Source organism: Varroa destructor, unplaced genomic scaffold (assembly GCF_002443255.2).
Source record: "Varroa destructor unplaced genomic scaffold, Vdes_3.0 BEIS01000006.1, whole genome shotgun sequence".
In the NCBI taxonomy this organism is placed as follows: Eukaryota; Metazoa; Arthropoda; class Arachnida; order Mesostigmata; family Varroidae; genus Varroa; species Varroa destructor.
The window spans coordinates 32,109,129-32,136,428 of record NW_019211459.1 but is presented as its reverse complement, the minus strand read 5'-3'; the positions used below and the strand labels follow the sequence as shown (position 1 = coordinate 32,136,428).

General features: G+C 40.9%; 1 protein-coding gene and 1 long non-coding RNA gene across 14 annotated transcripts; one reads left to right on the top strand and one right to left on the bottom strand.

Annotated features, from left to right (window-relative positions):
• The first annotated feature begins 360 nt into the window (after positions 1 to 360).
• Positions 361 to 25,297, top strand: LOC111253180 (uncharacterized protein CG43867). Of its 13 annotated transcripts, none has more exons than XR_002674509.2 (16): positions 448 to 585; positions 11,010 to 11,331; positions 11,795 to 11,985; positions 12,331 to 12,421; positions 12,721 to 12,902; positions 13,776 to 14,034; positions 14,473 to 14,487; positions 15,549 to 15,828; positions 16,018 to 16,367; positions 16,580 to 16,751; positions 16,973 to 17,154; positions 17,435 to 17,583; positions 18,079 to 18,326; positions 18,476 to 18,837; positions 19,079 to 20,803; positions 24,051 to 25,297. XR_002674509.2 is itself a non-coding variant. In XM_086992942.1 (15 exons), the coding sequence occupies exons 2-15, from the start codon at positions 11,032 to 11,034 to the stop codon at positions 20,609 to 20,611; spliced, it is 4,314 nt and encodes a 1,437-aa protein (XP_086849068.1). In that variant the 5' UTR covers positions 361 to 500; positions 11,010 to 11,031; the 3' UTR covers positions 20,612 to 25,297. The 13 variants fall into 13 exon arrangements, 10 of the variants coding, with proteins under 10 accessions (XP_086849068.1, XP_086849067.1, XP_022667981.1 ...); XR_015330261.1 differs by having other exon boundaries at positions 19,079 to 20,861; XR_002674508.2 differs by having other exon boundaries at positions 19,079 to 22,411.
• LOC147755131 (uncharacterized) lies at positions 11,454 to 12,881 on the bottom strand. The gene is made up of 2 exons (XR_015330265.1): positions 12,749 to 12,881; positions 11,454 to 12,413 (listed from the first exon to the last, which is right to left on the bottom strand). It is a non-coding gene; the product is annotated as an uncharacterized LOC147755131 (long non-coding RNA).
• Positions 25,298 to 27,300: the final 2,003 nt, after the last annotated feature.

The following is a 27,300-nucleotide window of genomic DNA, read 5'->3' as shown; positions in this document are numbered from 1 at the left end:
CCGAGAGACATGGCGTTCAGTAAAGGTGGGCGCTCCGAGCAGTCATCTGTAGTAGAGGTAATAATACACTGACGGACTGCGGCGTGGAGCGCACACGGGTGGGAACGGCAAGCCTAGCGGGCGCAGTTTGTTTGTGCTTGGTGATGATAATACGAAGAGAATAAAAAGCATATGTATTAAACAGTAATTCATTTGGATCATGGAAATCGGTCCGCCATGGCTGAAGAGATGGTCGTTTGAGTGAAAGTGTTGTGAGGCACACTCGTACAGTTGATGATATAACACAGTGGATTATCAATAGCACCAGTGAAATCAGCCTGCTTCGTCGGTCAATTATACTATTATTACTACAAACAGCATCCAGAAGTGACAGTAGCTTAGCCGACGCTTTTGCGAATGTTCACTATGACGGATTCTGCATAGGAGGGGGTTGGCGTGGATAGTGTACGTCACAGTCGCGGAGCCTGCTAACAGTCCCTAGAAGGAAAATAGCATCGAGGGCAAGTCAGGCTAGTTTTTACAACACCGTATGTGTTTGAGTGAGAGCAAGGGTGCGGATGTTAGCTTCGTGATGTCGAAATTAAGGTTCACCTTTCGCGCAAGAGATGTTACACCTCTAATAATAAATTATATTTTCCTATGTTTCAAGCGTATCAAAATGAATTTATGTCTCTGAACGTATCCTGTTTTCCGAAGTGACTTGGTGTAAGATAATGGCAACTAAACGATTATTAGTTATGTGTTATTTACTACAACAAAGCAAGCACTTTGTCACGCGAAATCATATGATGGCTGAATCCAAATCTAAAATATTATTCGCACACATTTTGCGTACCAAACGTACGATATCGTGATATAACGTGAGTTATAATCCACCAGTAGCGTGCCATTTTTCTTTCTCTTTCTAATTCCCTACCTAATTCCCACAAATTACGAACATCAATATCGCCGCTATCACAAAAAAAAAGCAGCTACACGGACCGAGCTGATGGTAGGAGATCGGCTCTACGTGGTTTGCGAGGAGACGTGAGTTGACGACAGTAGCGACATCAGCCGGAAACTTTGTGGCACCTCCGTATGGGGAGTCGAGAGGTTAGCCGACCGACTAAAGGCGCACCCGCAAAGATGTATCTTTCCCTTTATCCCAATGGTCGTATACTAGATGTTTTGGAAAGAGAAATTTCAATTTGGTGTATAAATGTCAGTTCCCAATTCACATGAATATTGTATCGGATTTATAAAAAAAAAACGCTTTATCGATATACACAGTCAAAAACAAGAAAGATTTCTTTCGCAAACTACTTTCCCAGAACACTAAAAAGCAATGCAATTACATAAAACAAATTCAAGTATCTAAATTATGGATACTCCAGAAATGGATGGCTAAGTTGTTTTGTTTGAAAAATCCAATATGGAAATTAATCACTCGTACAGGCGTTACGGTATGTGCGTTCCGATGGGATTTTATATATATGAGATAGCAATTTCATTTGGTAGTCGTTAAGTTGAAATTATTTTTCTGAAAGCGATTCTAGATTGTCTTTGTATATTTTTGTTGGTAGACTTATTGCCTGTATATTTCGTGACATTAAAAATAAAAAGATTTGAATCGATGAATTGAAAAATTAGAGCCTTGGCAGTGACGTTTGAAATGTCACGCCAGGCAATTACTTGGGACGCATGAGCTCAATTCTTAGTTTACCCAGCGTTTAGCCCACGTCCGTACAGTGGTGCATAAATAGTTTAAATGTTAGCTTTTGATCAAGCGGTTTGTATGCCAATATGTTTATCGGCATAATATAATCACGCGTTTCACAGACAAATCGCTAATAGAAAAAAAAAAAAGTAATTGGTCGACTTCACTTCTACAAATTCTGCACGAAATATGGCGGCTAGAATTTACGTTCTAACAAGCGGATATTTTTTGACATCTAATCTGTCTCAATAGAAACTTATCACTTATTCGTGGTGTCGTTATGATTAAAGTGACAAATGACAGTGGCCGATTCGACGGTAATACTTTGTAGATATAATGAACAAGTGTCTTGCCAGTTGAACAACGATTTGCTACCTTGTTATAATTACTTCTATATTACCACACCAAGCGTTAGGTAATTACACGGTAGAATTTTTAAATAGCGCTATATGACAATATCGTGTCTATATCTTGCGATTGCTCGCTCAAATAGAAAAGATGTTATGATTTATTAATAGAATAAATACTTTAAATACATTGTTCTCTATTGCGAAATCTTATACTACACATAGAATCATTACTACGATATTTAGCTTTTTTTTTTTTAAGAGCTTAATGAAACAGCTGATTAAATTTCGAATATAGCCAACCGAATTTACATTTTTTTTCTGTAACGTAGGTTTCCTGAGCTCAGCTAAATATTTCTGATTATACAGATATGTACGGCTATGGATATCGTAAACAAATCAAGGACATTGGAACTCGAGTCCGTCGTGCTTGCATTCTCGTAGGAAGAATCCTTTGAGGACAGATTTAGACGCCGATGGCGGCATTCAAACTTCATGGGATGGTGTGACTTGCCTTGAAATTGGCCGAACTCGGGGGTTTTGCTGAGCTTCCTGAGTGCAAAAAGTTTTCATTGGGTTTTCGGCAACTAAGTCAGCAGACGCTGTGATGTAAAATTTCGCAAACTGAATGGCATGCAGTAAATATGTGTTGGGTGTACATGCGGAAAAACGTGAAGCTTCGATACTTTAGACCGACATTTTAAAAAGCTAAAGAAAATGAATATCGTAGAATTTGCAGCCTGCAATCGAGAAATGTACTGATTTTCTTAGTTTTTTTGAGTATCCATAGCTATTCTAGGCGAAACCAGCTTGATTTCGAGTATTCCACTCCACCCACCAATATAAATTTCTTGGTCTACTATGAAGGCTCGCATTCATAATGTGTTTTTTGAGAAGTATGACAAAGCGGAATTTGCTTCGTGCATGTTTGGGTAATCATCATACTCAAAAAACGCAGCTTTTATATGTGTGTGTGTATGTAACAAAACTTGTTTAAAGCGAGCTATGCTGAACAGGCAAACCCTGTGACCCTGTCTGGTCACATGAAAATGTACTCGTGCTACCGATCGCTTACAGGATGTGCGCATAATGTGCGATTACTGATGTGTGATATAATAATGTATACGATACTACGCCGATATGTAATTACGAATCTCATCAAGTAGTTATGGTGCAACAGGTGAAATAGTGGAACTTACATATTCTAGTTAAGTGGTGTCGCGAATTTAGGATACGACGCGGAACGTATTCCTTGAAAGCTTCTTACAAGCAAAGTGATTTCAGCCTAAAAAAAAACTTCGCTGCATTTTTAGTGGGGTTTGGCCGCCATTCGTGTCCAGCTGAGTGATTAATTCTATTGAACTGCTAAATATGCATAAAACGCAAATCGTACCGAGTTTGGTATGTAGAACCTAGAACATCTCACTACAGTTAAGACGTGTCATACTGATCCACACTTCGAACCATCGCTTCACTGTTCTTATGACTATTGCTATACGACTAGCATTAATTTCTATATAAATTACCATAGTATGTTTATCTTTTGGAAGGAAAATGTACTGCTATTTCGTTACGGATCCTTTAAATATTGTTGATTACCAATTAATTCTATTAACTGTAAACAAATGTTACATATATGATCCTTCACACATCACTTTCTATTTGATATAGAGCCTTTATAGAGAAATACAGCCAAAAACACAATGGCTTTCGATAGCTTTTAAATAATAGGTGAAATCCTGTTTAACCAATAAATAAAAAATCGAACTAGTCGTACTATTAGTCCGATTAAGAGTAGACGACAGATATGAATTGCCAAATACTCTCTGTTGGAATCATAGGCGGTGACTTTGAAGTGTCCGCTCTATCGATTTCGCTTTTGTCCCTTCTTTGCTAATCTTTGTGTAAGGGATTTCGAGCAATTTGTTATACAGCAAAAGATGGGGTGGGACGACTGTCGAATACTGGTTCGTTAGCATCAATCGGTTTCGGGTTGTGGTACAATAAAATACATTAATTAATTAATTAATTAGCGTGTAATAGTTATATATAGTGAAAAACGGTCAAGTCATTATAGCGAAGCTTCCGTAATATTCCTTCATGAATCAGTCGCTGATCCAGAACGTCGATAGATTGTTACCTACATTTAACGTCTAGCGATAGCTTTGTGTGATTCATTTCGTCATTGAGCGAACAGATTTTTCACCTATAAAAAGTTTCTGGTGAGAACTGCGGACCTATTTAAATAACAGCGTCTTGTTAGGATATCACCAGCTCAGCAATATCATTAGTGAGTGGACAACGTTAACTAGGACATGTTAATGGCATTTTCACATTAAGATGATATTATTTCGGTGAGCGTTTGCATATGCTACTTGCGCTAAGAAAGTACCTCCTCAGTTAGACTAAAAAGAAATTGTAAAGGCACATATGCCTCATTTAAGCATATTGTCTATGTTTTTAGTTAATACTTGATATGATGTAACACTTGACGACTGGCATCACTGTAGCCCATCTCACATTTTCAGCACGCACTCTCCTGCTGCGCTGATTCATATACAAGAGTGGGCATCATACATGGGTGTACAGAGCAATCGTAGTGTAGGACTAGGATCCATTGTGCGTATAAGCGACCGCTTACAGATGAAGTACTGATATTCGGAGAGAAATATGTTCTACCCTTATTTCATGTTAGTTATTGATCATAGATGAGTATTGTGAATTAAGGCGTTAAGCCAAGGAACGTCCAACGGTAATAGAAGGCCATCGCGACGTAAAGATGAACAAATGATCTGGCGAAGGGCACTTTATAGTAAATAATGCTTCTATAAATTCTAATACATAACAGTAAGTAACCGGTGCTAATTACCTTCATTGTAGCAATCTAGAAAGCAGATGAACAATCATGGGAACCATGATAAGTCCCAGTAGGATTTGTTATATATATATATATATATATATAGGATTTAAAATAATCGCAAAGTTGACAGTGCCTCATCACTCACTTTGAGTGTAAATATAACATGCATTCTCTCAAATGTACTGTGTTATTACGGTACAGAAAAGCCTGATCATCCAGAATAGAACGCTGTGTACGAAAGGGATTGATATATAAGTAGCATTCTCGGCAGCCTTATTCATTTCGATGTTCTCTATAATATAAGCAAATATTTGGTCTGGGCAAGCTGTGTAGCTTGATTATGCTGTCTCATCGCTTGACTGTATAGTATGCTGATAGTTATCCAGTGAAAATTTCTCTTTGTATGTCGTTACTGGATAGAGATGGATATCTCGCAAAACTTCCAGAACGACAGGCGTGACCCTTTTACAAATTTGTTGTTCATCATATGTAAAATTTGTATTTCGTTTTGTTTGTCTCTATTTTCGGACATGTAATATTAAAAACGTGCGTCTTTCTACCTTACTTTTAGGTAGTGTCACATTTACTATTCTATTATATAAATCTAGAGATTCTAAGAAAATTGCAGGGTATTTTCCTTTGAAGAACGTAAGCTGGGGGACAGCATGACTAACTGGGGTACTCAGACAATGGGTAGCCATTCAGAGATTTTAGTTTAGTTGCAAACACATTCAAGATGTTCCTAGGAGAAGGACAAAGCCTTTGTTTTAACAAAGCTTCATTTGCATAAAGCTCGGAAGTAGACGAAGTAACGTGCGACGTAACGTAAGAGGAAACTTGCGTCGCATCGAGGAAATATAGTATTTGATATTAAAAACGCTGCAAAAATTATTGATCATCATCGTCGAAGCATCACAAGTACCAACACGTATAGTTGTGTATGGCGTTAATAAAAGCATGTTTATAACAGTAGAGTTGTTAAATGAAGCCGTTTGCCCAGGTTGCGGAGTAACGATGCGGGTCTGGGTATTCATCAAGTGAGGTTGTGTAATGTGTTCGCGGTCATTAAGCTCATTTTATATCGCTATATCAGTACGACATTTCCGCTATTACATAAAAATAGAACAAATTTCAATGGCTATGAGTTAATATTAATTTTGTTAGAATAGAAGGTTACATATGCAATATATTACACGAAAATCATTTATCTCTAGCTATTCTGCGTCGAATGTACAGCTTGGGCTGGAATTATTTGGCACTGGAAAATTGTGTCAGTAAACTGGACTTTTTATTAATTGCTACGGATTGTTCTATAATGTTCACACTGTTTTGTAGTTGTCTAATTAGCAGAAAAAAGTGCATGCAGTCTATATTGAAAATAACCACGTCATACCATAGCGATGATTTTTTCGTAAATCGCAATTAAATTCGTGACGACGACACGAATGTTTTCGATAAATTCAATAGAAACCTAACAAACATAGAACAGCAATCTGCAAAACGGATTAAAATACATAAGGTGTTTTGGCTCCATAAAGGGAAACTTCCATAGGCTACAGTGGAAATCATGTGACTTCAACGGCAAGCCGCTATTAATGTAGGTTGATGTAAGCGACGCAACTAATGCTCTCGTAATAGTTTTTCGACACTTCTAGAGAAACGATATAACCTTCGACATATAATTGATCGAAGAAGATTACAATCATCGCTTTCACGATATGTACTACATAATCATGTTTAGAGCTTCTAGTCCACGCGCAGAGGAGTGGACTGGAAACGAAAACAATCGGTATACGATCAGCAAAACAGATTCTATGGGACGCCAAATTTTCTCCACTTGGAACTTTATTTGGACGCGGAAAAGCTCTTGTCTTCTGAGCCTTTGATTTATTACGTACGGAACAGTTAAAAATCTGTCAGATTTCTTCGATAGTAAGACAGCAAACACATAGATGTTGTAAAGAACAAAGCATCCAATTACCACCAGACGGGATCCATGCAGACGGTTGATTAATCGGTAACCCTGCGAATGCGAGTTTTCTGCGGCATTTCAATTAATTTCGAGGAAATTAAGCATTCTGTATTAGAAATTATGTTAGTCTCGAGCACCGGCATCTTCAAGACGATAAAATAACTGCAGAATTGAGAAGCTATCTTCAAAACGCAATTTTCTCTATATACAATTTTCACTATAATTCAGGCTCAAAATTCGGTTGTGCTCTATGCAGCACTAAGCTAAGCAAAAGAAAAACGACAGGCACTGCATAATAATAATAATAAAATTTGTCGTATATTATAGAATTTCATTTTGAAAACTTCGTATTTTTTTTATTCTTTACTCGAATAGCAAAATGCTCAGACTATTAAACTGACTTTATGCCAAAAAAATGAATGAGATTGACGCGAAGCCTTATCTACATATATGGGGCACCTATCTCGATGCATATATTGCAACACGGTCATCTTTTTCTCGTGTTGAAATTGATATTAGGGCACTAAGCGTGATCGACCTCTGATTTTGCGCCCACGTCCAAACTCCCATAGAACGTTCTAAATTCATAGAATTGGTCCAAAGGTAGTAAGCATCGACATCGTCACGACGGTTAGATATACTAGCAACACTCTTGAAATATCGCAAGCGAAGCTAAACAACTCATAAATACTTTTTTTTGGTTTAGAAAGGGTTAAACAATGCTGTTTTCTTCTTGTTCTGACTCGCGATTCGATCTGTTTTCTCAGTAAGGTGTGCTATGTCAAACAAGTTCTGGCTGAGTAGAGCTAGCGAGTTATCTAATCCATGAAAGAACTTGTCAATTTTATTGTATCACAGCTGCCTTATAGGTCGGACCGAAGTAGCCACCGCAGGCTTTGTAAGCCAGAAGTTTTTATAAAGAAAAAAATACAAACTGGGTCTAGTTGATCGGGTTAATTTATTTTAACAAAAACTTGTGGACTCTATTCCCGACTTGTTGTCACGATAAACGGACCCTTCGCCGACGTATGACGGACGTGAGTTGGACGGACAGACGGACACTACCACCGCAATACATATGTTAAAAGATTATGTTCCTCCATTTGTTGTGGCGGACACAGCTAAGATTTGTTTACCCGAAATCGACATTGGTAAATTGCTCTAAAGATACTGATAGTGTTCTCCTCTTTTTTCATTGCACCATTAATTACAATGACGATTAATATTTGTAGAGTATAAGGCTCAGCGTTTTAAAAAACGATGCTTCTCAGCCCAGCCACGTTAATCGAATATACGGACTCATACTCAATTAATTGATTATAAGTCAGTGTATTCGATTGAGTTTGTGCTGTGTTTCGGTTACAGGCGAAACACTACTTTTATGCAACACTATAGGACCGCCATTGTTTTGACGGTGCTGGTCATTTTAATGATAGTTCGTTACTGCATTCCATAATTACTGTTGCTTATCGCCCGCTGTGACCACCGTCGTCAGTAGCTGCTGCTGAGACATTAGCGTTCCCGGGCTAAGGCCGGCAATGATGATGCCTCTTTTTGTAAATGATGATTATTTTTTGTTTTCTGCTAGTTAGAGCTGTCAGGCAGATGGTGCCATGTCGGTTGCAGTCACACAATGACCGCTGTTCTATTTAACTCAACATAGAGAAATGTGTCTTTGCCTCAACGTGTAAAGCCATTCCATCTTTAGTCGATTATATCAATTACCTTGGCACGCATCAAGCTTATGCTTTCGCGTACTAATGTCGACTCCACTGCTTATGATGGATGCGGTAATCGTGTAGTCGTTGGTCAACACCTATGAGTATGAAGGTATTGTTAAGTTTATTTCTTTTTCTACATTAGTCCGTTACCCTGTCCTTTCATTTTGTGGTCTGTCTCGCTGTGCCTATCAAATGATCGGCGATGCCTTATGACTGTTCACATGTCTGAGCGTCTGATTGCGGGCTTGATTGCTGGCTGAATATCCGTATGCATAACTTTTAGCTGCTCGTTACGTTCATGTCGCGACTGTAATGAACGGCGAAAAGAATTGCCATGTCGAAAGGTACTAGATGATACAGAAATTTAAGATACAGTGGCAGTTGCGATGTTCCTGCTGCTCACTGAAGCCATCGCTTTGAATGGCAAAGACAGTGAAGACTTCGAAGATGAAATTGCTCATTTCATTCAATCCGATGCAAAATTGCTCAGGAAAAGGGGCGAACAGGAGGACGTTCACTCGCCAAGGTCGTTGCGGCTGGTGCAACCGCAAATATCGTTCGTCTGCCGTTGGCACGTTGCTGCTTAGACAGTTTCCGAACTAGACACCGTCAGAGATTCTGACGAAAACAAACGGATATAGTTGAAGATTGGGCTAGCTTCGGCCATGTGGATCGGCTGAGTGTGTGTATATGTGCATTTGTGATACCTGGCTAGTTTTACTTATAAAATAGCGATTTTATTCTTACTGATTTATGCCGACTGCGAATACGTTTGTTCGTAGATGTGGAGTTGTATTTGAATAAGGCAAAAAATACATTTTGGACAGGACCGTGTTTATCGTAAGGCATGCTTGGTAGCGTACTAATGTCAACTTCAGAACTAGAAGTCTGAATTAGTAGCCATATGCGATGTGCGCGAACTAGGTTACTAAGATAAAAGTAAACGAAACATTCAGTCAGAGTTATTATGTAGTTAGGTACTGAAAAAAGATAACCTTATTATCGAGCTCGTTGCTAAAATATTCTTGAAAGCTCACAGAGATTTGTGTTCCTCTGTCGAATACAACGAATAAATTTATGGCAGCACCAATTTTGTATGTAGATACTTCGGCTGACACTGTTCTGACACACAGGCAATATTCCCATTTGAGTTTTATGGATATCCAACCGTCTCTCAGCTTAACAGCCCGCAGTTCCCTAGAGCAGAATTCTGCAGCAGAAAAGTCCGTTCCTGAAGTTCGCAGTACACGATGCCCAGTGATAAACATCTAAAACAGCAACAAGATTGGAACGGTTTTGCTACACTCGGCAGATTTTACAGTATCGTCGAAGAGGCTCCTTTAACTAACTAACTTATAGGAAACGATACTCATACCACGAAGTTATAGTTTTATCTATAGCGGTTAACCGCATCCGCGCATGCGACATAGATAGAAACGAAAAGACTGATACTAATCGACCAAGGATAATTAAGTGTTGATTGGTATTTAATTCTACTGTTCGATTTGAATGGTTAGCGTATTTACGTCTCGCACTACGTAACCATACATGTTTGTATTTTGTAGTATATTATGTATATTGCTTATATATAGATAGTATGTATATATAATTGTTTCCTGTTATTCAGCCATCTGAAAGATTTGCCGAACGGAACTTTAGCGTGACAATTTGCGGTTTTGTATTTTGCGGACGGTTTGCGATTTGTAAACAGGCCATACGTTCGAAAGCTCCAAGTTGCGTAGTCTGAAAACGTAAAATTGTTGTCTTTTAAAGTAATCAACCTTCAACGGCACGCATGCACACGCAGACACACAATTTGTCTCTCTTGTACGGTATACAATGTTGTCGCAGTTATGAGCTTGTCTTTCAATCGGTTGACTAAGAATCCCTACTTGCAGTTAATTTAATGGTAACGAAAAGGTTTCCTTTACTCAAAGTTTTTCTATTGTTTATTGAAATATTGTCGTACTGTTTGTGATTTGCAAAAGACAAGGATGGAACGTAAAAAGTATTTCGTTGATTTGGGTTTGATGTCAACGCGTTAATATCGTTGTGTTTCTGAAGTCAATCCATCCTATTTATGTTTTTCTCTTTTTCATAATACGAAACCTGGTATATGTACATTGTATGTATATTAGAGCCTTGAAGGGTTGTTAGTCTAATGTTTCCACTGAAATGTCATAAATCGATAAATTAAAAATTTAAATAAGCTTGCACGGCGATGATAGGTACTATCAGTCGCTTGTTATTAACAGGCTGATGCGCAGTCGCATTGTATTTCCCCGTTGTATCTTTCCTCTCGAATATACTCTCTACATCGAGTTTTACGCCCGGTATCACCGTTACGCATTCCATCAGAGGATTGACTCTTATCACGAAATACTCTATCGTTTGCTTACTGCTGCCTTTGCAGGTTAGATCATTGGGGCACGACCATGTCATCCGGACAGGTATCTCCGATGACTCCGCGATCTCCCCCGTCCACTGGGCATCGCCAGATTCTAGCTCAACACGTGTCCAGGCCAATTGTAACTCCAAAAGACGACTGTTCCACTCCGGGAGCCGGTAGTCAGGCAGCAGTCGACATGCAGCTAGAATTAGCCGAACGCGACGTGATGATATCGACGCTTGAACGGCAGGTGGAGGAACAGAAACAGCTGCGAGCTCTCGAAACCAGACAGATCGAGCAGAAAGCCGCTCGAATAAAAGACTGGGTATCAACAAAGCTCAAAGAGGTACAGTGCACAAGAAAAGCATGAATGACTGTTGCACTCAGTGCCACCGTTTACGAATGCTATTGACGGTCGTGATGACGTTATTTCACAATAGTAGCATCATCAAAGAAAAAAAAAAAACCTAATTAGACCTGTAGTTTATTTTAAACCAAAATGCTATTTTTCATTTGGTTGCTCGAAAATTATGAAACTCGTTTGTTAGACAGAAGGGAGAAAATTTTAAAGCCAAAGGTGAGCTTGCATAGTAATGAGCTCCTTTCGAGTAGATCATTGGTGCCTGCAAACGAAGTGTACGACTGACCACTATCGAATTAATATAGCTTGGGTATGTAGACATGCTTCGATTAGCAACGATACATGAGGTGCCTGTGTAATACGTTTCCCGGCAATATAGAGATGTATCTGCACATATAAAGGTGGATCAATGGATTCTTCCTGCCGATCCCGATCGAATGAATTTCAGTTAGAAGAGCAGAACGTCCATCTACAGGAACAGAATGTCAAAGCTAATCAGCAATTGGACCAGCTGAAGGCGCGACTTGTTCAATTATCCAAGCTGAACACGAGGCCCGCGACGGCGCGCTGCTCACATCTTTATCTTGATCTCGACAACTCGTTCAAAGGCAATGGCGATAATGACGAAGAAATAGAAAGGTAATTAGTAAAACTGATGCGTTACTTACTTATTGGATGCTATTATGCCCTTAAGCTGAACTAACGTTATACGAGTGAGGCGACGGTCAATGGATTTTCTTTTGAAAATATGCATGTAGCACACGAACTAGGGGTAATTTTCGTTAGGCTTCAAGTGGGGTATCAATGAGCGTCTTGCAAATGCATAGAGAGCTAACGTATGCTAACTTTCGAGGGTGAACGGGCTATTAAGATCATGCATTTTGATGTATGTATCCGTGTTCAAAAATTGAGTCATTATTGGCCCGTTGAAGATCCATATTTCTCTTACATGGTGCACTTGTTTTTTGTCAATGAATACCGAAGACTATCCCGTCAAGTAGAAGCAGTCGCGCAAGAGCTCGGTGCAGACTCAGTCACGATGAATCCGCTCTATTCAATGGAATCACCTGTCAAGGTATTTGATAGCGTTTTTTTTTGTAACTAGGCTAAAAATATTCTTTTTCATTTTTATATCTGACTATCATAGGCTATAATCATGCTATTGTTACCAGCTCTCGATTTGTCGGTAGGATCGTTATAATCAAAACGTTGACACTTTGTAAAAATTGTGTATTCTACTCATGCGATAAATATGCATAAAACACACGACAAAATTCGTTGAGCTAATGAAAACCTACGCTTTTTAATATAATTTAGCGCCACTAATCATGATATGCCCTGTACGAAAGCTGTTCATTGTGCGGTGATTTTCAGATAAGTCAGCCCAAAACACCGAACCCACCTGCCGTAAAAATGGGTCGCAAAAACTACGTTTATCCTGGAGGCGCTGACGCGTCCCTTTTGAGTACGTCGATATCGGACATGTCGCAGGACGACCGTGAAGGCTCGTTGCTCAGCCTAGAAGCTCACCTGGCAGCCAGCGAGGCCGCCATCAGGTGAGCGCAGTAGAAAACTTGATGGACCGAATACAGCGAATGTTCAAGATGGGATCTTAAAAATGGATTTCTACCAATGCAGTATATCTGCCATTTAAAAAAAACAGTCAGTTTTTACTAGTTAACGGGGAGGTAGATTTTAGCAGTGATTCAATGAGACATTGGAATACATGCACACACACACACACAGACATTGTGGAGGCCAGATGTCCGCAAAAGTCCTCGAAATCTCCGATACTTGAAGGGATTATACTTGCTCGGAAAGGAGTTTGTGACGTTGACTATTCGTTGGTCGCCACCATGACCGCAGTCAGCGGCATGCGACCGCGCTTCCTCGCCATCAACATTAGCGTGTAAGTGCTCGTCCACAAACAGCTTAGGCTTCTCACCAGGCAGCTCTTCCCTATCGAGCTAAGTACTATAAGTCAGCTAAAACAGCTGTAGTCGCTGCTAGTTGTTTTGTCGCCGGCTTACCACAATTGTCTGGCGGGTTGGCGTCAAGAGGTGTGCTACATCGAAATACTACGAGAGTATCATGACTCGATGTCCGTGCTATCCAACGCCGCTCTCAATGAACCGGATCGGCGTTCCCACCTATCCGCTTTCTATACCACGGTTAGAATAGGTTGCTAGTTAACATTTAGCGAATAATATGTATATCGTTTCCGTATTCTAAGCTGCCATTAAAGTTTAGGCACGTAGACTCCTAGCAAATGACCATACAAAAAAATTCTATATAGATCGGCCTTCGAACGTATTTTCACAGAGCCAACATGATATTTTTTCTCAGAAAAATCTTTGTTTCTTTCTTTCACGGATAGCAAAATGTCCAGTTACGGTTGTGGAGTATTTACGTGTTTGCTCCAATTTCAGAAACAATGCTTACACACCAATGGCGCCTCCATCTCCAATTGTGATTCATAGCGGATTCTCGAAACCCGCATCGGGCGCAGGCTCCCTCGACAGGTCTGGCCGTGGGCCGGTTCGAAAGCTTCGTGAGGGTGAAATTCGAGGTGGCAGTGAACGTGATAGCAGGAGAAAACCTTCGGCTGCTGCAGGCGGAGTACACGCTGGGTTTCACAGCGGTGCGCAACGAGCCCCGACGCCGCCGCTACACAGATGTCCCAGTTGGGTGAGTGCTGAAGCGAGCATTATGCAGTGTGCCCTATATATTAGGCCAGTGAGTAAAGCTAAAACGTATTTGTGGTCCAATAGAACGCACAGCTCTTCAGCCTCCATGAAATTATGGATCCCGAAGTTCTCTTTAGAACATTGATGTGAATAAATTGAAATCGTCGAAATTATTCTATCGTTCATTTTTTGCCTAAACATTGGCAGGATACTTAAGAAAGACGAGCAATGCCGACAAGTTAAGCACAGAGAAAGACTTGTATTTGATTGCTTATTAAATGGCGAAGTCAACGAGATGCTCTGAGAAGTCAACAAAAATTTTACGTATTCACGTAACACTACTCTATGAATTTTACGTTCAGTTGCTGTCAACTGACACAATGCGAGAGGCACAGGGCACTAATTATGTTTTCGTTTTTTTTTTACTTTCCCGTTTTAGCGGAGAACGGCAACCGTAAGTTGTTTTTGTTTGTGGCGGTTTTAGGCAACTAATTCCTTTCTAACACAATATCCTGCGTAGAACGCGCCAGCTTTATAAACAAATGACTGTACTTCAATACGGTTTGGCGGCTTCGTGTATCTGTCTGTGTACAAATTGCACTACTTTTTCGGCTTTTACGTCCTGTTAGCCCTCCCAGTATGAAACGAAACGCCGGGACTCGAATCTATACCAGCTCGCCTATCTCTGAACCTAGTAGGTAGACACGTTGCCAGCCCACCATCAAGGAAACTGCGCCCTTTCTATTATTACCACTACCGTTCCTAGTATTACTAACCCAAATACGCGCTGCTTAATACATGCGAACAATGATCAATGCTGTTTTCTGCGTTTTGTATCACAGCAGAAGTTATCCTAAACAACATGGCCAACGCACGCATTGCATGCTTTCACCTAATCGTCTGAACGTGTTAAATGATGGTATTAATTCTCTAAGCGATTTGGTATTCGGTTAAAAATTTTATGTAAAAGGCCTACGTCCTCATTTGGATCGCGTTAGATCTGCAGATGATTATCGGTGCGAAGGCAGTGACAGCGGTTTATACTAACGCGCCTTATTGTCATAGCTATCTTGCACTATTGTACTAGAGCATTATATGGCCGGAAAGCGTCGTGTTATGTTATTTCCGGCCTCAGCCGTAATGCGACGTTCTCTAATTATGGTGAGGAATTGTCTTTTCCGTACCCCTAATTGTTCAATGTACGCCAAGGGTTTAATGAGGTGGAACTGCTTGAACGTTCTAAATACGATCATAGAGTACAACCGAGCTGCTAGGCTAGAGCTTATTTTTCTTAGCGGGATATGGCTCAAATTATCGCTTGTTAGTTGATTGTAGTGAACTGTATTCTGTCTTAACAAAAATCTAACCGTTTCAACGGCCTCGCAATAATGCTAATAGTAACGGCGATGGTGCGATGATTTTTTTGCATGCTGTGGCTGTTTCTCGCGCGCCTCTGTGTATTGTGTCTGTGCGTCGATGGGCGTTCGGGCTCGTGACTGTGTTGGAGTCGCGTAGGAGTCGCGTATATATCAAGTGACATCGTCCGGTTTGCATCAGTCATGCAACTCCTTAGCGTCGTCTGCTACCGGTCAGAAGTCTCTGGATATACCAATGTATACCGCAGTTCATGGTCGAGCGGCGAAAGTAACAAGCGCTACTGCTGAATCCAGCGATGAATCGAGTGATGGTGAAGCCGTCACCCCGAAGGCAACAGACCACGCCTTAGGAATGGGCCACACGGCGGCAGGATATCATCGTACATCGCACAACAACGCACCTGGACACTTCAAGAGAGGTACGGTTTTAAGGCTGGCTGTACGTTGTCGATGGATCGCTATGAGCTCTCTTAGACGAATGTTCTCTGTCTAAAATGATTTGGTCGAACAACACCAATTAGATAGTTATACACCGTTTTGTTAACGATGTTTGTTTGTCACTACTTCGCATGCTATCTGTGTTTGTGCTGTCGCTTATTGCATTTCAGATGGATCCCTGGACTCAGTTCTTTCTGAGGACTACGCAATACCACCGGACGCGCTCTCCCCGTCGGTGAGCATGGACTCGCTAGAGCCGGGAACGCGGGAGACGGGGGAAGGGCCGTCCGATCTGACGGGCGTCGTCACTCCTCCTGCCGCGCCTCTTGGCCACCCATTGGCCAGTCCTCTAGGGGCAGGCCCTCGGAACGGAGTACACCACGGACATACCACAGGCACACATCATGGTGGCCCATCGCATGCTGCTCACATGTTCGTCGAGCAAATTGAGGCTTTGCACGCACATAGCGCTAGTCCAAAGCGTCATGATACCACGACGACACACCAGCTAACAGAAAAGGTGAGCAAAGCAGAAGCTTAATTGAACTATTTGCTGAGCTATGGAAACATTTTACTGAAGTACATAATAACACAATATGTATATACTGGGAAAGTTGATTGTGACGGTGTATATTAAAGATTAAGTCACTAATCCCCAAAGTTAATAATTCGATATTTTTCTTCCTCGGCTAATAAAGCTGATGAACGGATCTAACTTGGACTGATTTACAGTGCGGATACCTAAGCAAATTGGGCGGGCCATTAAAGACATGGAGGAAACGATGGTTTGTGCTGCGCGAGGGTCGGCTGCATTATTACAAAAGCGAAGGGGATGTCCTCAGAAGGAAGGTGAAGGGTGAAGTGGTCCTAGACGAGGCTGCCCGGGTGCAGAGGACCAATGAAGGTTAGTTAATGCTGCCGAACAATCTATACGATGATTTTAAGTAGCCATGTTACATATATTTATTTGTAATATTTATTACAAAAGCATGCATATTATGAAGTTAAAAAACGATATCATGGAAAAAATTCGTTTTGACAGGATAAACATTTCTTTTTTTCCTTCACAGTATCTAATTTTAAGCAATGCGTTCACTAAAGGAATCGTATGCTGAACAATTGCAGGAATGCCAACGTTCGAAGTGGTGACCGCAAGAAGGACATTCTCGTTAACGGCTGACTCGATGCTGTTGATGGAAGAGTGGCTTAGGGCGATACAAAACGCCCTCTGCCGGAACGCGACTGTTCAATTGCTTAACAGCCAAGATGGGACTGTTAAGCCCGTTATCCAGGGCTGGTGTACAAAGGTACATGATTACATCTCGGGGCCTATAGCCATCTTGCAAGTTCAAAGGCGTCATTCATTCTTATAAACTGAAATCAGTACGAGCGGAAGTGATTAGAAGATCACCGTTAATTGAAATACGTTATGATAAGAGTGTACATATTGACTCGATAGTTTTGTTTTTCTTGAGCGCTGTGACATGCTGCCTATGGCACTGATTGGCCTTTTTTTTTTGGCTAACCAAACATATTATAGTTCTTGACGTGCTTATCGAGTAACGCACGTTTATGCGTTTCGTATAGGTGAAGCACGGCCGTTGCAGAAATTGCTGGTGTGTGTTGTTCCAGAGAACACTGTTGTATTTCCGAAGTCCAAACGATACGACTCCGTTAGGTCAAATTAACATGAGAGATTGCAGGGTTGACGAAGTCGACCATGTGTCCAGTGATAGGTAAATACCGTTGTTACTATTAGTCATTTTACGTTCCCTTCATCGGACACACATGAAAGCTGAATATAATGTGGAATTTGATATAACAATAGTTAAATTAAGACTACATTAAGATCCATCGAGAAGCGACTACCGTATAGGTTCTAGAAAACGACAGCTTGTGCCCACTATGGCCTATCTACGAGTTGCAACGTAATATAATCAATAATTTATATTTAGTTATGTTGATACATGAACTACAGCAATATTTATGCGTGAAGATATATATATATATATATATATATATATATATATATATATATATATCTTCACGCATAAATATAGCCCTTCATAGAAGACTTCCCCTAACGAAACACCTGTATATATATATATATGTATATATATATATATATATACATATATTTCGTTAGGGGAAGTCTTCTATGAAGGGCATTCACAGATTTGGACAAAGGTGAAATGGAGCTCCGTTCTAATTGATCTTGTTCTATTGTACAGTAGTGACGAAGATGAAGTTGAAGATGCTTCGCGAGAAGAAGGTGGGTCGAGTTCTGGGCCTCGAGCAGGTGGTTCGGCAGGTACGTCCCGTTCCTACAAAGAAAGCCGACGCTTTACAATTGGCATCTTTCCGTCAGGCGGTGCCTCAACATCAGCGTCTCCCTCCTACTTGCTGTTCCATGACAAACATGACTTCGATACGTGGCTTTACCACCTCACGCTGGTCAGTTCGAGTGAACATGTCAATGGTGAGTACTTATCATACACATCTATTCGTCTAGCGGCCGGTTCTCCATATACAAACGAAGCACGACTATGGGGCAAGCCTTGTAGACGCATCAAAGTCGCAATTTCACTCTGAGCGATCATTTTTTACTGTTTTGCAATCCGTTTGCAGGTACAGAATTGGAACAGGTATTGGCAAAGTTAGCCGAAGCGCAGGAGATGGGCGGCGGCGGCGGGGATGGAGCAGCGTCCCAGACTCTTTGGCGGTCGTCGATTCTGCTATTCTCGCGCGAGAGCCTTTCGACGCCGTTGACATCCCTTCCGTCGTCGGAACTCCAGGCTGAGGCTTTGAAGATGTTCAAGTCAATCCAGTTGTTCATGTCTGTGCCTCTAGACACGTCAGGCATTGACTATCACGTAGCGCTGGCGCAAAACGCGCTCGATCTATGCTTGGCAACGTTGCAATTACGCAACGAATTTTTCTGCCAAATAATTAAGCAGACATCACGGCACACTCATAAGCAGGGCATGCAGGTAGGTGCAGAGATGCCTTAACGACCAAACGGCTTGAAATGATGGCAAGGGTTTACCAACGACTAGCATAGTATAGAAAATGACAGATTCAATTGACTTGATATCGGTAACTACCGACTGATTAACGGTAAAAGTAGTTACTGACGGGATATATCGTCCCTTTCATTCCGCTCCGCTATGTCTACTGCTAATTGTCCATTCATTAAAGTTAGTTTTGTTTTGATGATACGCTTCGTTACAGCAGTTCCTGTTGTGCGCTACACAGTCGTTGTTCTTGTGCGATTCTAACGAGCGATTGATGCGTGAAGATTCGAAGTTATCAGATTCATTGCCATCTCCTGGCGACAAGGCGTGTGCTCCGGTGGCGTTCGCAAGCACCGAGTCGAAGCTCAACCCAGCGCCGTTTGTTTTCATTCAAGGCTTCCAACTGCTGGCGATTGCTCTGTCCCTATTTCAGCCACGATCGCGTGTTTTATGGTTCCTACGTCAGCATCTGACCCGTGTGGGCGACGCCAATACCGAAATCGGTAAATGGGCGCTGTTTTGTGAGCGCGCCTTACAACGCGCCCTAGATCGACCAGAACGTGCCTGCAGGCCTTCGCGTATGGAAGTTCTTTCGCTGCTGCTCAAAAATCCGTACCATCATTCACATCCGCATTCGATTCCTGTTCATTTTCTAAACGGAACCTATCAAGTCGTTGGCTTTGATGGATCGACTACAGTGGACGAATTCGTAACCACTCTTAACGAGGAGGTGAACATCAGGCCCTGCGCTGGATTCTATCTATTTTCGGACGATCCAATGGACCCAACGGCTGAAATCTGTCTCCAACCCGAAGATCGTCTATGTGATGCCATTTCGCAGTGGGAGCAGGCTCTACGCGAAAAGCACTTGGGAAAGTTTGAAATGAACAAGGTGATCAAGCTCACGTACCGTAATCGTCTATTCTTTCGAGCTAGCCAGAAGGGTGAAACTGACAAAGAACGGCTACTGACTGTGTACTTCCTAAACCGAGAAATCGTTCAAGGGCGCTTTCCTCTAACTAAACAAATGGCGGTAGAATTCTCAGCGCTGATGGCTCAGATAGAGTTTGGCGATCGAGGTCAACACGTACTCGATGAAAGCCACTCGAAATCGAGCCCGAAACGACAAATTCTGGATCGCCTATTGGCAGCTCAATTCGCTCGCGACCCTGACTGTTGGCCCCAACTGGAAGCCAAATGGGTGGCTCTTCGAGGTCGCAGCACAAGTGAGTGCGTGCGAATTTTTCTCAACTGTGTCCGCAGCTGGCATCTGTGCGGAGCTCAACTATTTTCTGCTCGCTACAAGTCACGTGAACAGGTAGCAGTTTGGCTATCTGTTAACGAAGATGGAGTCTTTTTGCTCGATGTTGCTTCTATGAAGGTGTTGGCTCAGTATCCTTACGCGGGCTTGAGTACGTTCGGTGGATGCCGGGGTGACTTTATGCTGGTGGCAGCGGCCGCAGGAAGCAGCGGACCCCAAGACAAGATGATGTTTCATATCCACAGTAAACAAAAGATGCTCGAATTGACGCTGTTGATTGCCGATTACATGAATAACGTCCTAGGCAGGTTCGGTACATCACAGCCTGCCTCCCAAGCATCTACGTTGACAGCTGCACGCTCTGGCATCGCTACGCCATCATCGCCACTTATCGGCGGTGACCGGGCTTTGCGCAGCGCGAAGAACTCACCGATGCACACACTCAAAACGTCACACCATTCAAGTGGTCTCGGTGCCGGGGAATTATGACAACTAGGCAACGTGGTGCCGCCCTCATCGCCTCGATCAGGCACCACGACTACGCCAAGACATCGGACGACTACAGGCAACAAGGCCCCAGATGGGGTCGTAAGCGGTCGCGCCACCTGGAAATAATGTAGGCCTCGAATCAAGAGCTGATGGAACGTCACGCAGTAATTGGCAACGCCGACAATTGTGCAGGTGGGGAAGCGTCTTTTCCCAGCTACGGCGCTTTTATTTACAACGATTTCGTTTTAGGGTAAATTACTATATATTGATGTAAACAAATAACTAAAGGCTATTTTACACATCTACATATATAATATAATGCATACATAGAGAAGATTAGATATGTGGGTATCTCTCTTCTGTCAGCATACTAGCATAAGGAAAATATCCGAACAGATAACTAATTATAACAAGTAGATTTTCTATTATCGTTGATCGACGATGAAACAGCCGTGTACATATGATCGAATTATGGAGCACTTATTTCCGCTGCCAAGAAACGAGGCGTGAATGCGACTTTGAATAACAAGCCGCTTGAAAACGTGAGCTCTGCAGTGTTTGATAACGGCTCTAGAGTAAGCGAATGTTATGTCGCTCTTCGACAGAAGATGTCAAGTTACAATGATTATGAGAACAAAAACACTACCATTTCTGCTTATTTACACTTTTGTTAATATTCAGTTATAGTCATTTATGAAACGGTTTTTGCTCTAGCTATTTACAGTGCTTAGATTCGCTGCGCTTTTAGCCTGTCTTTTTTCAGCTGTACCAATACTGGCTACACATCATGGCCTGCTGGAAAATATATTTCGGCACATTCTATCGGGCAGAATAAGAAATTACCGTTGTTACAGACAATAATTGACTTTGAAGTTCGCTTGCTGTTTGTTTTGCCACCTTACGCCCTTTGCTTTGATTTCCTGTCTCTCATTCGACGCCATTCTGAGGGCTGGCATGATTTCTTCGTCTGCATCTCTCTATGTCAAACGCCCATCCCGTCTTGGCTTCCATAAACATGTCTGCTACCGCATGCCAGTGCGGATCCTCCCTTCCAAGCGCCAAGCAGCCCTAGAACGGCTCGCGTTACCTGCCCATTTGACTATACCCACCAAAGTTAGATGCATAGATTGCCTCTTCAGGACAGCAACAGCACCGAAGAAAGCTTTTCGTTTCAACTCGTCTCCTCTGTTGATAACGTAAACATCCGATTTTGTGCTCCGAATGTGACATTTGTGTCCATAAATCCAACGTAATCGATCAGAATTATACCCAACTGAAAATATCACTGTTACGTTACTATAGAATGATGTTTTGTTTCGTCTTCCTCTCAAGTACTCCTAGTGATTCCAATAGAGCGGGTTCAATTCCGTTCAGTTCTTTTGCAGTTTGCTCAAATGCGAACATTAAAATGCCCGAAATATTGCTGATCGGTGCACCTTGGCCATGTTTCAAATTTTGCCGCCAATATCACCGTTAGGCTTTCCATCGAGCAGCCGACTCTCAGCACAAAACGAAGTCTGTCCGCGTCCGAGTTTCAACCTAGGCCACAACGTGTCCCTAAGATTACCAAGCTGATACGTCGTTTTGAGCGGGTGTCCCTACTATTCAACCGGACCTGATTCCATGCAGTTCTCGTATTTACTTATACCAAGTAAACGCTTGTGAAGATGCAAAAAAAATCCCTTTATGAGAATTTGTAGTTTGCTGTATGATTTGTCGCACAATATAAGCCATATTGAAATGTTGAACATTAAATATAGTTTTTTGCGGCCGGGTTATGTCGAAAACCTTGACACAAAGGTGAGCATCGTATTTTGTCTGTCGAGTTGCTCTGTTCGGTATTCGTTGATATCCAGATATAATATGAACATCACTCTCTGTAGCTCATTGACAGCGGATACACCGCCTAAGTGCATTGAAGAGATATTATTTTCGTTAACTATTTCGGTTCCTTGGAAGGCTGCAGGGGATCGGAAGCATAAAAAAACTTGCACGCAAAAAAAGTTCAAAGGTCGCGTCTACACGACAAACAGATGAACGGCATATCTGAACCCCTTACAGCGCACTCGTGCTGTTTACTTATCCATTATATATTAGACAACGAAATCTTTACAAGTAATAGATGATTCGGACTCTGTACCATCAAAATAGGTATTTGAACTTACCCGAGTTGAAGTTCCATAAAGTGTGTTGGCGAAGGGTTTGCTTTTGTGATTCTTTTCGCGAATTGAATTTAGCGTATTAACTATTGGAGTTCATGTCCAGTCAGTCATACTTGGCTTTAAAGCAGCACCCAGTTTGCACGTACACTTCCCTTTGTTCAAAAAAAAAAGCCCTTTTCTTTTAACCAGCAACCTCAATTTTTAATAGATATCCATAGTGACACTGATTTAGTGTTGTGTCTTTCGCCACACCTATAACCCTATAATAAGTAATCCTATTGTTAATGGGATATAATGACAAATTCGGGGCAAATTTATCCACGAATGGAACGGCCGGAATGACACATTCATTCATTATCCAAAGCGGTCGGTAGCAGCCACCTTCGAGGACGCGATGATCAAGTTTCTTCTTATATTTACAAATTTGTAGGTGTAGTTAATTTTTAGTGCTATGTTACTCACTGCTGCTTCGTTGGGCAACCCAAAGGGAGGTATTGAAACGGGACAATTTCACTGTAGCAACGACTTAGCAAATTGGGATACCCAGTGCATGGAAATGCACCTAGAGAAGTTACGGGGCTTAATGAAACGATAACGGCCGCAGCTACGTTAACCAGTCAGTCACGCTTAACTATCCTTCTCTCCTTCATGAAACCTCTACTGAGCTTGGCATGGCGTGAAAATTTGCCAATAGTAATAAGTTCCGATTGAGAATGTGAATTTTGTAAATGTGTAATGTACTACGGAAAAAGGGAACTGTCTTTTGTATATGCCCTTCTCTGGTATAAGCGGGAAGCACCCGCCGAATACCCATTTATGTTTACTTGTGTGGTTCTTGACTGCTATCATTGCGTCATTTCGGTATTGCCCTTCTTTGATCGAAGCATGCCTTTGAACTATGCGATGAAGTAGCGAAGGTGTTTTCCTCTCGAGGCCGTTAGAGGCTAAGCGTTCATAGCTTAGCATCCACGAGACCCTTCATTACACATAGTAGCATTTTGTTTCAACATGTCCAATGTGTAATTGATGAAAGTATTGAGCAAAGTGGCGTTCTACTACAAGTAATTTCTAATATCGGTCGCTTTGGCTGGCAGTGGGATTGTCATAAAGAAGACGAAACAGATTTAGACGAAGCCTATACACAAATAATGGTACGGTAATTTATCAAATGCCATAATATAACTATTAGAAACATTTTACGACTAATTTAATTTAAATAAATAATATATTCGCAGAACTATATTATATCTGTAACATATGGCTCCCTATTTATACAGCATCTACGTATACGTGTGTAAATTTCTTCCGCTCAACGGGACACGGATCATCACCAAGCAACAACAACAACAACAAAGAGTTTCCTTGTTAATTTGCTCTAATAGATGCACGAAATTTTATATTGTGAATCTAGCAGCAATCAGTATTAACGACAAAAAGTCCCACAGGTTTACCTTAGCAGAAAATAAACATAATATGACATTTTGCCTAAGTATCCACAACTTCTTGCATTGGTACAAGGACCTTCACAAGAAAATCGTTCTATATTTTTTTGTAAACTATTATATTAAAAAATTTCGAAAGAATCGTAGAAGTTGTGTAAGACTCCTAGAGATCCTAAGCATATTTGATTATTATATGACTATATTCTAATAGAATGCATATTAATTTATTACATATATAACGTACGTAATATATTACGTTTATTATTAATCATTGATGATGTAATATATTTACAAAGTTTAAAAAGTCCTACTAGGTACTAATTGAACTTCTAGGTTTACTAGCTTTGCGCGAGCTTAGCGCCGTATCAATAACTCCAACCGATGTTCGGTACATGAGTCAGGGATGCCAAGTTTTTGTGAAGTCTCGTCCTTCCATTGTCTGGAACCACGAATTTGAAAGCGGGCTTTTTCCCATATGTGTATGTGTCTATATGTTATTAAAGCGAAAACCAACTATGCTGAACAAGTTTTCAAGCTTATCGTTATGGAAAACTCGACCACTTTTTACTTATATTCTGCTAAAGTATCAACATGAATGAGTGAAAAGTGAACTGTGACCTTTATAGGATTTAATTTTTTACGACACAAGTGAGCCTACACTTAGGACGACTAGAAAAGCAGCACAACAACAAAAAAAGATGAAAGCGAGTCGAAGGATGGTGTTTTTGCCTGTTTTTCGCACAAAACGACTCCATACAGACACTAAAGGTAATAATCACTAGATATTATAGAAAAACAACTATTACAGTACCAAGCATTCAATAGATATATTAGATAGTGAGCTAATAATAATAATAATAATAACGTAAGCACGAAAAGTTCGACCCTGCGATTAACGGGAGTTATACAGAACGGTCACAAGGCCCCGTTGAGGCACTGAAAGAAACTTATGATATGATGATGTCAATAAAGGCCAACAAAAATGTCGACCGGAGGGAACATTCCATACAAGAAATGTAATCCAAAATGTGTTTTTTTGTGTTTAATATAAATAGTATTTTGCTTGAAAGCAGAGCTTCTGATTGGGTGCTCTCTCGATTCTTCTATTTCGTTTTCGACAAAAGACAAACTTTTATGACTAGATTCTTTTTTTTTTTCTGTGGTAATCTTTTTATCGTAATCGCAACAGATATATTTTCTTGCTTGCTTTTTGACAGTTTTTCGTATTTGACAGCGCATGCGTGAACATTTAACGACAACGCGAGGATATTCTTACATGCTCGACAATGCTTGCCTTCGAAAGAGTCAACTTTTCCGGTTCTACCAGATTAGGTCTAAAGCCTGTGCAAAATCCTACAAAGGATAACGACAATACATCTGAGTTGTTTATACGATTGAAGCTTTATTCAGCGTTCAGTCAACCGAATTAAAAGGATTAGGGCTTTAATCTGCCCGGGATCGAAGTCACCATATTTCCGCTGTGTTTTTCCAATTTAAAAGTACTCTTATTTGTTCCGATTATATGATTCCCTAAGAAGTTTACAGCAACAACGTTTTAATATCTTAACCTAAAAAAAGTCCTGTCTTGTGTTCTGTTGTCTGAAATGAACCTGCCTCATAGCAGCTCAGTGAACTTTAGCTTTTCAACTTCACACACGTTTATCAGCAAAAACAAGGAAGAGAGAGAGCAGGACAGTTGCGGATAAAAAACTAAGTCATATGAGAAGATAAATCCAATAATAGCGTAAAGACGTATCGATATATTGAGCTAACAGGCTTTTTCAGTAGCCATTTTAGGTTTAGACATAATTCATCATAGTTCGATTAAGATCTGACGTTCTAATGCTGTGAACGACCTAGACAGATTGCGAAGTTCCAAAATTGATTTCAAGAGGTTCATTGTCTTTTTTTAAATTAGTCACAAGCAGGTTAAGACGTGGCAAGCAACTTTGCTCGCGGGAACTCTCAGATGATAGGCAAATTCCAATTTGGTGCATAGTCCTATAATTCGATCACGTTGAGAAAGGAAGGGTTTCCGATTTATGTTGACTGAACGTGAATTCAGGCGTGATCTAACAACGGGCAAACCCTATGTTAGCTGCGTTGCGTAAAAAAAAAAAACTAAGAAAAACGCAGTTTTGTTATTTTTGCTAATCGTATTGTCGGGTGACGCATGGTCCTCCACAAGCTCGCGATTTTCGAAAACCTCTATGGCGGACTCTGAAGCCGATAGAAATTTCACGTCTTCACACTCAACCGTACGAAGACTGCCATAAATGGTATTTACTAGAATAGTTACCAAGGAAACAAGCTGAAACAGAACAACGATCTGAGGCTGCTCGAGACCACGTGAGGTAAAAGCTAATTTTGTCGATTCAGCGTTAAGCATAAAGATGGCGACTTTCTGCTAGGGGTCTGAGGCAAATTTTGCGTGTACAGCTTTGCTATAATCCATATAAGGGGCAGTTAGTTTAATAGCTGAGTCAGCAAAGAGTGCGAAGCTTAGCAGACGATTCAGCCGAGATTGCGTTCCATACGTAAATTGAACGGATTTAAACAGCGCAAGCTGTTTTTCTTTTCCAATATAAGCAAAAACACATTCATAACTAGTTACGGACCAACCTGGATATATTTAATACTAACAAGACGACCTCTAACGCATCACTAACTGATATGTACCTGATACGACTAAGCATAACCCCACAACCGCAACGTGATTTGTGAGGTGATGCTTAGTTGCCGAAATCTACATTTTCTTTTATTATTATTTTTGATCTTTTTAAATTTAAACCTATTCGATTTTGGCATTACTCAAGATATGTACGTCTCAAATGATATTGATTTATATACAATGCCCCATTTCTGGAATAGTTGTAAAAAAAAAAGTAGATTTTTAAAGTTATTACTTTAATTTCTCTACACAGATTCTAGTGAAGATATTCACATTACCCGTGACTATAATAATAAGGGATCAGATCTAAACATTTGAAATGCTCATACTAGCCCAACGTATAACCTTGTATTTTGCTTGTATAACAGAAAGTTAGGCTGCTTATTTTAAAATACCATTGAAGAATCGTTAGGA

What these genes read in the sequence shown, in the direction of transcription:
- LOC111253180 (XM_022812240.2), top strand. Translation starts at nt 530, where the DNA reads ATGTGTTTGAGTGAGAGCAAGGGTGCGGATGTTAGCTTCGTGATGTCG. An exon ending in GGTGCAGAGGACCAATGAAG is followed by an intron (nt 16,752 to 16,972) that starts GTTAGTTAATGC and finishes GAACAATTGCAG; the next exon opens with GAATGCCAACGTTCGAAGTG. An exon ending in CTCATAAGCAGGGCATGCAG is followed by an intron (nt 18,838 to 19,078) that starts GTAGGTGCAGAG and finishes GCTTCGTTACAG; the next exon opens with CAGTTCCTGTTGTGCGCTAC.